The sequence below is a fragment of the Canis aureus genome, chromosome 28, assembly GCF_053574225.1.
Source record: "Canis aureus isolate CA01 chromosome 28, VMU_Caureus_v.1.0, whole genome shotgun sequence".
Classification (NCBI taxonomy): domain Eukaryota; kingdom Metazoa; phylum Chordata; class Mammalia; order Carnivora; family Canidae; genus Canis; species Canis aureus.
This window is the reverse complement of record NC_135638.1, coordinates 24,951,458-24,963,585: the sequence shown is the minus strand read 5'-3', so window position 1 is coordinate 24,963,585 and position 12,128 is coordinate 24,951,458. Positions and strand designations below refer to the sequence as shown.

The 12,128-nt window shown below is 36.7% G+C and overlaps 2 protein-coding genes across 12 annotated transcripts in view; one reads left to right on the top strand and one right to left on the bottom strand.

Moving 5' to 3' along the window:
- CPA6 (carboxypeptidase A6) overlaps nt 1-12,128 on the bottom strand; it is a 310,860-nt gene that overhangs the window by 2,907 nt on the left and 295,825 nt on the right. For all 3 annotated transcript variants that reach the window (XM_077876673.1, XM_077876671.1, XM_077876672.1), the window contains 2 exons: nt 7,032-7,234; nt 3,099-3,183 (listed from right to left, as the gene is read on the bottom strand). In XM_077876673.1, coding sequence (XP_077732799.1) covers nt 3,099-3,183; nt 7,032-7,234 — 288 coding nt within the window. The remainder of the gene's footprint in view (nt 1-3,098; nt 3,184-7,031; nt 7,235-12,128) is intronic.
- LOC144300534 (uncharacterized) overlaps nt 1-12,128 on the top strand; it is a 101,689-nt gene that overhangs the window by 45,853 nt on the left and 43,708 nt on the right. For 3 of the 9 annotated variants that reach the window (XR_013367213.1, XR_013367205.1, XM_077876674.1), the window contains one exon: nt 5,977-6,037. The exons of 3 other annotated variants lie outside the window; for them this stretch is intronic. Coding sequence is in view for 1 of the 6 variants with exons in the window: in XM_077876674.1 (XP_077732800.1) it covers nt 5,977-6,037 (61 nt within the window). In the remaining 5 variants the exon portion in view is untranslated. Of the gene's footprint in view, nt 1-5,976; nt 7,070-12,128 lie in introns of those variants that run through there. 3 more of the 9 variants (XR_013367209.1, XR_013367210.1, XR_013367204.1) reach the window with 3 other exon arrangements.

The window sequence follows — 12,128 nt, the reverse complement described above, 5'->3', positions numbered from 1 at the left end:
TAAAGAAATTATTCACTATGATCAAGTGGGATTTATTCTGGCTGCAAGGGTGGTTCACTACTCACAAGTCATCAATGTGTTATACCATATTAATAAAGGAAAGGATAAGAACCATATGATCCTGTCAATAGATGCAGAAAAAGCCTTTGGCAAAATACAGCATCCTTTCCTGATAAAAACTCTCAACAAAATAGGGATAGATAGAACATACCTCAACATCATAAAGGCCATATACAAAAGACCAGCTAATATCACCCTCAATGGGGAAAAACTGAGAACCTTTCCCCTATGATCAGGAACAAGACAAGGATATCCACTCTCACCATTGCTATTTAACATAGTACTGGAAGTCTTAGCCTCAGCAATCAGGCAACAAGAAGAAATAAAAGGCATCCAAATTGGCAAGGAAGAAGTCAAACTTTCACTCTTTGCAGATGGCATGATACTCTATGCAGAAAACCCTTAAGACTCCACCAAAAACTGCTAGAACCCATACATGAATTCAGCAAAGTTGCAGGATATAAAATCAGTGTTCAGAAATTTGTTGCATTTCTATACACCAATAACAAAGCAGCAGAAAAAGAAATCAAGGAATTGATCCTATTTGCAATTGCACCAAAAACAATAAGATACTTAGGAATAAATCTACAGAAGTAAAAGACGTGTACTCTGAAAACTATAGAACACTCATGAAAGAAATTGAAAAGGACATAAAATGGAAAAACATTCCATGCTCTTGGATTGGAAGAACAAAACTGTCAAATGTTTATGCTACCCAAAGGAATTTACATATTTAGTGTAACCCCTATCCACCAGCATTTTTTATGGAGCTAGAACAAACAATCCTAAAATTTATATGGAGCCATAAAAGAGCCTAAATAGCCAAAGCAATTCTGAAAAAGAAAAACAAAACTGGAGGCATCATGAATCTGGATTTTAAGATCTATTACAAAGCTGTAGTCATCATGACAGTATGGTACTGGCACAAAAACAGACATATAGATCATTGGGAAAGAATAGAGAACTCAGAAATGGACTCACAACTATATGGTCAACTAACCTTTAGCAAAGCAGGAAAGAATATCCAATGGAAAAAAGCCTCTTCAACAAATGGTGTTGTGAAAACCAGATAGAAACATGCAGAAGAACGAAACTGGATGACTTTCTTACATCATACACAAAAATAAATTTAAAAAGGATGAAAGAGCTAAATGTGAGACAGGAAACCATCAAAATCCTAGAGGAGAAGACAGGCAGAAAAGCTTTGACCTTGGCCATAGCAACTTCTTATTAGACACATCACCACAGGCAAGGAAGACAAAATAAAAAAGGAACCATTGGGACTTCATCAAGATAAGCAGCTTCTGCACAGTGAAGGAAACAGTCAACAAAGCTAAAGGGCAGCCTATGGAATGGGAGAAGATATTTACAAATGATCATCTGATAAAGGGTTAGTATCCAAAGTCTGCAAAGAAGTTATCAAATTCAACACTCAAAAAACAAATAACCCAGTTAAGAAATGGGCAGAAGACATGAATAGACATGTTTGCAAAGAAGACATCCAGATGACTAATAGACAAATGAAAAGATGCTCAGCATCACTCTTCATCAGGGAAATACAAATCAGAATCACGATGAGACCACCTCATTCCTGTCAGGATGGCTAAAATTAACAACACAGGAAACGATAGGTGTTGGCAAGGATGTGGAGGAAGGGGAACCTCTTGCACAGTTGGTGGGAAGACTGGTGCAGCCACTTTGGAGAACAGCACGGAGGTTCCTCAAAAATTTAAAAATAGAAGTATCCCATGATCCAGCAATTATACCACTAGGTATTTACCCAAAAGATACAAAAATACAAAATTGAAGAGGTACATGCACCCTGATGTTTATAGCAGCATTATCAACAATAGCCAAACAATGGAGGGAGCCCAATTGCCCATCAACTGATGAATAGGTAAAGAAGAAATGGTGTATATACACAATGGAATATTACTCAGCCATCAAAATGAAATCTTGCCATTTGCAATGATGTGGATGGAACAAGAGTATTATGCTAAGTGAAATAAGTCAGTCAGAGAAAGACAAATACCAAATAATCTCACTCATATGTGGAATTTAAGAAAGAAAACAGATGAACATATGGATTGGAGGGGGAAAAAAAGGAGAGAAGGAAACAAGCCATAAGAGACTCTTTTTTTATAAAAGATTTTATTTACTTATTCGTGAGACACACACACACACACACACACACACACACATAGAGGCAGAGACACAGGCAGAGGGAGAAGCAGGCCCCATGCAAGGAGCCTGATGTGGGACTTGATCTCGGGACTCCAGGACCATGCTCTGGGTAGAAGGTAGGTGCTAAACCACTGAGCCACCCAGGGATCCCCAAGAGACTCTTAACAATAGAAAGCAAACTGGGTTGATGGAGGAAGGTGGATGGGGGATGGGCTAGATGGGTGATGGGGATTAAGGAGGACACTTATTTTGATGAGCACTGAGTGTTTTATGTAAGTGATGAATCACTGAATTCTACTCCAGGAACCAATATTGCAGTATATGTTAACTACCTAATATCCAAATAATAAATTTATTTTAAAAAGCAAAAAAAAAAAAAAAAAAGGAGAAATATTTTAATCACCTTTTAAGGGGAAATTCAGTTGAAGGGGTTATGCAAGAAATACAGTTTTATAACAAGAATGGTGGAGGAAAAGAATAAGACAAAAGCTCTTTTCGGGCTGAGACATTACTTCATTATCTTCTCAAGGCCCATTTCCACCCTCATAGTAGTTACAATTGCTTAAGGAGCCCATTTGGATACTTTCTACTGTCATAAGATCTCAATTCAACTTTGTAGTCATTACTACATGCTTAGAATGTTCTCTGCTTAGAATTTATTTCAATTGGTACAGTGATTTCTGTCAAGCAGTGTAAAACTAATCAAATATAAACTCCCTCCATCTTCCTCGGCTAATTTGGTTGTCAAAAATTTCTCATTAAGGGGGAACACACTTCTGTTTTTCTAAAGGAAGTCATTTTACAGGATCTTGGTTCAAGAGATGATTCTAACACAAAATATGCAGGAAACTCACACAATGTGGTGGAGGCAGGTCCATATCGATATTGTACTCCATATACCGACTGAAGTGCATTCACAGCTTTATAAGCTGCAGATTCCTGTGAGGGAGAAGGGAGCACTGATATCACTTTACATCATTGCATTGAAACCTATGGAAGCACTGGCATGTTGTCTTCAATTTGGAGAGCAAGGTTGGGCACATTAAATCATAGTTAATAATAGTAGTAATAATATTTCTTGTCACATGCTGTTTACAATGTGTTTGAGAACACATTTCCTTTTATTATTTTTTAAAGATTTTATTTCTTTATTCATGAGAGACACAGAGAGAGAGAGAGAGAGAGGCCGAGACACAGGCAGAGGGAGAAGCAGGCTCCATGCAGGGAGCCCAGCATGGGTCTCGATCCCAGGTCTCCAGGATCATGCCCTGGGCCAAAGGCAGGCACTCAACCACTGAGCCACTCAGGCGTCCCAGAGAACACATTTCTTCCTTTGATTGATCCTTATACCAAGCCAGTGATGAGTAATATTTCCATTTTACAGACAAGAAAAGAATGGCTCAGCAAGGTTAAATGGGCAGGCTAGGGTTACATAGCAAGGAGTGGTTGAGTTAAATACTCCTAAATTCTGATACTGATTTAGTATCCCGTCCTCTTCACTTTCATTCAGAAAGAATGATTTGCTTATATAAATTACAAAATGCTTGCTGGGCAGAGCCCATGTCAGTCTTCCTCATAGCTACATATGCATTATTTAGCAACGTGCCTGTGTATAACAGATGCTTAGTCAATAGTTCTTGCATGAATGTTGAATAAGCATAGCTCTGCAAGAGTATCAAGATAATCTTATTGATCCTTAAGTACATACTTTAGTGGCTATGTACAAGGTATTTAAAACACATTTGAATCAATTAAAAAACCCTTTAGTTCAGGAAGAGCAGCTTCTCTTATACTATTCATGTATCCCTATGGGAATGGGAATAACAATTGTAGAATGCTCCATGACTTCTAAAGTTACATATGCTTCTGACAGAGCTCAGGTGCTGCTGAGATGTAGATATTTTGAGGTGGAACTCTTCCTATCAATGCCAAAAATCAGGAAAAATGATCAACACAATAAAAATACTAAAAGGTGAATATTCTAACATGAACCAAGATGATACTGACTACACTTCAAAACATTTTCAAATGGTATAATAGCATTAGTTTCCAGAAAGAGTTAGAGAAGTATTGTATAACCAGTGAGAGGAAAAGAAGTATGTTGAAACCAGTATACAGTTCTCCCATTTCAATTTCAACTTGCCTATGAATAATTTATGATATCAGTTGAAGCACTCTGGGCAACATGGTGCCGTGTGTTGGCTCTAGCTTCAGTTTGCTGTCCTCATTCACCTCAGGGATGCATAAAGCAGCATTTGCAGCAAATGCCACTCTTTGTGGATATTAAGGGACCAGGCTCCAGAACCTGGCAGACAATTTATTCTTGATCTCACTGATGATGACATTCTCCTCTCAGGAGCCAACAGAAAAGGGATGTAAACACCATAATAAGATACCTTTATGGAGAATGTTCTGAGATTTTAACCTCTTCTCCAATGGTTTCAGCAGAATTCCATGGCAAGGGCAGATATTTCTACATTTAGAAGATTACTGTGTTCTTCTGGTGGGGGAGAATTTTGTTTCTCATTATTTTGGATGACTAACCCCCCCAAAAAATCTATTAAGAAAAAAAAAATACAACCACTTGGCCTATTTATACAAAACATATGCATAGTTTAGTCTTTTGAGCTTATTGCATTCCTGTCACTCAGGGGCAGGTGCCTATTGACAAGAGGGTTGGATATGGTCATTCCACAAAAAAGTGAAAACTTCATAAAATTTTCTAGGAATTATTTTCCAGGGTGGTGTGGCTAGATACCTATTTGAAAGAGTTTAAGCAATTCCTCCTTTCTTTATTGCTTCCTCTTTTCAGTTGTTCAAAAGGATCCAGGCCTCACTTTTTGAACCTCAACTAGGCAAGGAATACATTTTTTATTCAAATATTTCCATATTTGAAGCAACTTAATAATGCCCTAAAAATATTAGCAGAAACACAGACTCCTACACATTGATGGGATGTTTTTGAACAATTTATTAGAATAGAATGGTTTCTGGTTAACATTCAGAGACTACTGAGTTTCTGAGGATTTTAATCTTGGTTTCAGTAACTTAGTTATATGTAACTAGGTAGCAGGATTTCTCAACAGTGTACTATTGACAGTCTGGACTGACTAATTCTTTGCTGTGGGAGGCTGTCCTGTGCATTATAGGATGTTTAGCAGCATCCTTGGCCTCTATCCACTAGTTGACAATAGCATCCGCCAGCCTTGTTGTGACAATCAAAATGTCTTCAACATCGTTCAGTGTCTCTGGGAGCCAAAGTCATCCCTGGCTGTGAATCACGGATATATTCTTTATTCTACATCCTCCAATCCAAGACAAAATGAAAATAGGCTTAACTTCTGGTGGAAAGCTAAAATTCAAAATATGGAGAATATCCTCATGTGATAGTTTTAATATATTGCATACTCCATATAATCTGTTGTGAGAATATCAATAGACACTGTGCCCAATTTAGAAAGGGCTGAACATTTTTTGGGGAAACTTTGTGTGATAGAGGGTAGTTAAGGTGCCAGGTTAACAACAACAACAACAGCAAGCCTATTTGATCCACAGTGTAGCTGGAGAATAGCACTCTTAAAAAGAACGACCACCTTTACACAATTTCTCAAGAGAGAGAATTTGCTCAGAATTTTTGCTTGGAATGCCAAAAACAAAGTTCCTCTCTGGGACAGAATAGAAGCCTTGCCTCAGGCTTTCTTCTGACCTCCTCATGTTCTCCATTCCTCCCAGGTCCTGGACATCCACGTCAGGAATTCCTACAACTCCAACCAATTGCTGAAGGATTTAGAAGGTATAGGAAGAAAGGGGATGCTTCTCTTTTATCTAAGCTTTTACTTCAATTGTAACATACATAGAGAAGAAGATACCCATTTTCAGTTTATAGCTCAATGAATGAGCTATACGTTACACGTTACACACACATGTAACCAGCATCCTGGCCAAGATATAGAACATCCACAGCAACTCAAAAGCTCTCCTTTCTATACCTCCTCCTAACCACTGTTCCCTTCCTCTTCCTCATTTCTAATACTAAATATTAGTTTGGCCTGGTTTTGAATTTTATAGACCTTTAGATTCAAGAGGCTCTGAATCAGACTCCTTTTACAAAGAATTTTGCCCTACAGTGGATAGCTTGTTGGTTTTCTGAGATGAGGAAAGAAAGAAACTCTGCTTTTTCACTGCCAAGTAATCTTATGCCTGAAGGGCTGTTCATTCTTAGCACTAACTTGTCAGATACATGCCCAGAGACTTAGTACCATTAAGCAAATAGCACTTATAAATTAAAACTCGCTTTTAATTAATGAGAGTCAGACTATAATTTATGAACAATTATTTACCCAATAAAATTAATTATAGCCCTGCATATGTGACCGAAGCTGTAACACTAATCAAATCCATCTTGACATCTTTCTGTATAACCTGTGGTAAGAATGTAAATTGGTTTGAAATGATTGCATTTGAGAAGCAGCATAGCACAGAGATTAAAAGTGACAATGCTGGAGCTAGATATGGGGCTGAATCCTGGCTATGGCACTTAGTAGCTGTGTATTCTTAGTCTAATTACTTAATTTCCCTAGGTTTCACTTTTCTTATCTGTAAAATGGAGGAAAATAATACTTACCTACTTCATATGATTATGGAAAATAAATGAGTTAATATGTAAAAAAAATGCTTATTAGAATAAACACAATATGTGTTTGCTATTACCATTACCACTTAGAACCACTTTAGCTTTAGTAAAGAAGCATAAAGCCTGACACGTATGTACAAGGTCAAATACTTACCACACAACTAAAGTTAGGGATTGTTGCATATTTGTAAGAATAGGGATACAGCAACATCTGAGCATATGCATGAAAGGAGAGGTAAGCCCTAATGTGCTTCCTGTGTTTTCGGAGGAAGGTGGCTACAGCTTTCACTTCTGGCTCAGATTCTGGGAAAGGTCCACAGTATGTATCATCACAAGGGTGCATAGAAGCTCCTTCATCTGAAAGACAGAAAAGAAAATGAGGTGAAGGAGTGGATAGGCAAGAAGCAAGGAACACAAATCAGCATTGTTAAATTGGTTTTCCCTTTACTTTCTATAAACATATGGTGTTATTAAACAATTCATCTAACTTCTCACCTACCGAAACCAACACTGAAAAATCCAAGGTAGTTCAAGCCTCCTTGCACAATAGGAGGGTGGCCTGAATAGGAAATAGGTGCTGACTGTTTAAATGAGTCTGCATAAACCACTTGAAAGGGATGGCTTTATCAGTGGGAGACCAAATTCCATATGATCCCCCAGAGCAGGTAAGGCTCCTATACTCGATGATATCTGCACTTTTCCTCCATAACATTTAATATGCTTGTAATTAGTGTCCAGTATTTACCCGCTTAACATTCAACCAATATTTACGCTGTTCTAGGTGCCTGGTATACAATGAAAAACATCACAGAAAAAAACTCCTTGCTCTCATAGAAACTACATTCAATCTGGATCCTTTGTTAAACTCTAATGCTCTGTGAAAGCAGGGATGGTGTCTTTCTTGCTGGGTACCTGGCAACTAGAAAACAGTATGGCAAGTGTTCAACAAATATTTGTCAAATAAGTGAATGTCAGATCAATAGAAAAGGCTAGACATTTGCACAGGTGTCTGGTAAGATACAAATATTGAATATATCAAGAACATGAAGGCAGGGCAGAAATAACTCCAACAAAAGATGCCAAAACAATTTCTATTATATTTTTAGACAAGCAATATCCAAACTGGTTTTGTAAAATGCAAGAGGCTTTTCTAGTTATCTCAGGAGTCAGTAAGAATTCAGTTAAGAAATCCTCAAAACTAAATTTTACTAATTTTTGAATTAAAAATTTTATATCCGGGGATCCCTGGGTGGCGCAGCGGTTTGGCGCCTGCCTTTGGCCCAGGGCGCGATCCTGGAGACCCGGGATCGAATCCCACGTCGGGCTCCCGGCGCATGGAGCCTGCTTCTCCCTCTGCCTGTGTCTCTGCCTCTCTCTCCCTCTCTCTGTGTGACTATCATAAATAAATAAAAATTAAAAAAAAATATAAAAAAAAATTTTATATCCTTATAGGCCTATGAAGGGGAGGAAGGAAAATAACATTTACTGAAACAATCACAAAGTATTAAAGTTCCAAGACATTTTTATATTTATAAATAATTACATTTTCTACAGTTATTAAGCATCAGTCATTATTAGCCTTCCCAATAGGGCTAGAAAACTGTTTCTTTTCATAGCAAATGGAAAATGTTTGGTGATTATGTGACTTGGTCTAATTCTACTGAATATGAAAAGATAACCAAATCAGATCAAGCTAAATCTTGAGGACATTAAATCTAGTTTGTGTTATAAGTGAGTTAAGATGGGAAATTTACAGCCATTAAGGTTTTTCTCCTTTGAGTCTAATTCTAGACGTGCCTTAGAAGTAAGTGGGATATAGATGGAACTCAGAATATAGTATAAAAACAATAGCTGATACTCTGAAAGGATTAGGACAAATAAAGAGACATTTGAAGAACACTGCTGTAAAGCACCAGAAAGGAGAGATCACAGACTGAACTACTAACTCCAGAGGGAGCAGAACTAATGAGCCAGAGAAAAAAGGATTTACAATAATCCCAATAAATATTCTCTAGGGCATATAGAAGGGCATTGGAAACACTAAACAGGGGTAAGAAGTTATAAAAAAAGTACCAATCAGATATAATATAAATAAAAAACTTAATTCATGGGTTGAAGAATACAGTTGATGAGTGAATTAATGAGATGGGATATGTTTAGAAACATTCCCAGAAGACATCAAGAAGAGACAAAGAGCTAAAAAAAAAAAAAAAAAATATATTAAAGGGGTAGGAAAAATAGAAGTGTCAACATCTGATTAATATGGACCCTAACAGAGAAAGAAATAAAAGTTAATATTTGAAGAACTGCCAACTGAAATTTTTCCACAATTAGGGATAGATTGAATGGACCTTATTGTGTACAAAATAAGAGAGATAAAGGGAAAATATGTCCACACTTTGACAGACTAGGGTGAAATTTAAGAAAAAGAAACAATTTCATAGGAAAGAAGCAGCTCATCTATAAGTACAAGAATTAGATTCACATCTGACTTTTAATAGTGATACTAATATTTCCAAAGTATATTTATACACATATTTACTTATTTATTATTCTTACAGTTTTATGTATATTTTAAAATTAGTTAAACGCTTAAATTGAAGTATAGTTATACATACAATATTATATTAGTTTCAGATGCACAACATAATGAATCGACAATTATGAAATACATTACGAAAAGCTCACCACAATAAGTGTAGTTACCACTGGTTACCATACAAAGTTATTACAATATTACTGACTATATTCCCTATGCTGTATGTTACATCCTGGTGACTTATTTATGTCATAACTAGAAGTTTGTATCTCTTAATTCCCTTCACCTATTTAGCCCGTACCCCACCCCCACTTTCTAGCTATTGTAAGTAATGCTGCAATAAACATGGGGGTGCATATATCTTTTTGAATTAGCATTTCTGTTTTCTTTGGGTAAACATCTAGAAGTGGAATTGCTGGATCATGTGCTATTTCTACTTTTAATTTTTAAATACCTCCGTACTCTTTTCCATAATGGCTATTATCTTGGATAATGTTGCAGGTGCATTTGAAAGGAATTGTATTCTGCTGTTTTTGATGGAATGTTCTGTATGTATCTGTTAAGTCTACGTGGTTTAATGTGTCACTCAAAGTGTTCCTTATTTATTTTTTGTCAGGATGATCTATTGATTGATATAAATGGGGTGTTAGAATCCCCTACTATTCTGCTATTACTGTCAGTTTCTCCCTTTACGTCTGTTAACATTTGCTTTATATATAATCAGGTTGCTTCTTGTGTTGGGTGCATAGATATTTGTAAGTGTTATATCATCTTGTTGGATTGATTCCTTTATCCTTATGTAATACCCTTGTCTCTTGTTACAGTGTTTGTGTTAGGATCTATTTTACCTGGTTTAAGTATTGCTATCCCAGATTTTTTCTTGCTTCCATTTACATGGTATATCTTTTACCACTCCTTTAACTTTTAGTCTGTGAATCTTTTTGTCTGAACTGAGTCTCTTGTAGGCAGCATATAGATGGATCTTTTTAAAAAAATCCATTTAGTTACCTTATGTCCTTTGACTGTAGCATTTAGACCCTTTATACCATTTGCACTTTGAGTAATTGTTGATAGACAATTACTTATTACCATTTTGTTATTTGTTTTCTGGTTGTTTTTGTAATTCTTCTCTGTTTCTTTCTTTTCTTCTCCTCTTCCCTTCTGATTGGTCACTTTCTTTAGTCCTATGCTGGGATTTTTTCTCTTTTTTGTGTATCTATTATAGGTTTTGGTTTGTGGTTGCCAGGATGTTGGTATATAACATCCCAAGTATATAGCAATTTGTATTAAGTTGATGGTTTTGAGTTTGAACACATTCAAAAACACTACATTTTTACTCCTTCCCTTCCATGTTTTACATATACGACATATTTTACATCCTTTATTTTTTGAAACACTTAACTATTTTTTTTAGATATAATTGATTTCACTACACTACTTCTGTCTTTTAACCTTCATAATAGCTTTACAATTGATTGATTTACTACCTTTACTATGTATTTGCTTTTACTAATAACGTATTTAATAATTTTCTTACATCTAGTTATGGTCTCTGCTTAAAGTCCTTTTGCATTTCTCATAAGGCCAGTTTAATGTTGATGATTTTCTTTAACTTTTGTCTAGGAAACATCTCTCCTTTAGTTCTAAATGATAACCTTGCTTGGTAGAGTTTTCTTGGTTGTAGGTTTCTTTCCTTTGAGCATGACTCTCTTCTGGCCTGCAAAGTTTCTGCTGAAAAATCAGCTGATGGTCTTATGAGGTTTTCCTTGTATATAAGAAGTTGCTTTTGTATTTTGGCCTTAAGATTCTAATTTTAATTTTTGAAATTTTAGTTATTATGTATCTTGGGGTCAACTTGCTTGGGTTCATCTTGTTTGGGGTTCTCTGTGTTTCATTTCCCAGGTTAGGAAAGTTTTCAAATATTGTTTCTTTAAATTAGTTTTCTGCCTCTCTTTCTCTCTTGTCCTTCTGAGATTCCTATAGTACAAATGTTACAATACTTAATGTTGTCCTAGAGGTCCTTTAACCTATCCTCATTTTTAGAAATCCTTACTTTTTGCTGTTCAGCTTGAGTACTTTCCACCACCTTGTCTTCCAGATTGCTGATATGTTCTTTTCTATCCTCTTATCTGCTGTTGATTCCCTGTGGCATATTTTTTATTTCAGTTATTCTTCAAATCGGATTGGTTATTTTTTATATTTTTTATCTTTTTATTGAAGTTCTCACTGAGTATCCACTCAAGTCTGGTAAACATCTTTATGATCATTACTTTGATTGACCTGTGGGACTGGTGGGGCCCAGGGTGCTCTGGGGCAGGGCTTCCTCAATGGGATGGCTACAGCTGGGGTGGGGGCAGGCCTGAGTAGCTTTGGTGGGATGGTTGGAGCTGGAATGGGTGTGAATGTTGGAGCCCAACTTGGTGGGGGGAGGGGCTGGCTGGCAGTTGTGGTGTGGACTAGGGCTTGTTGTATTGATAGGCTAGCTAGAGCACCAAGCTCTTGCTCCCATCTGTACTATCTAGGTGGAGAGGAAATGAAAACAATGGCACTAGCCAGCACCTCTGACATCAGAAAGGATTTAAGTGGTTCCCTCATTGTTAGCCTGACGCCTTAGGGTTAGAAGATTATGTCTATTGCCCTTTAAACTGTTATTTTGCTGCTCCAATTGGGTGAATCTGCAGGTGGGACCCGTCAATGATGCCCCTTTCTGCT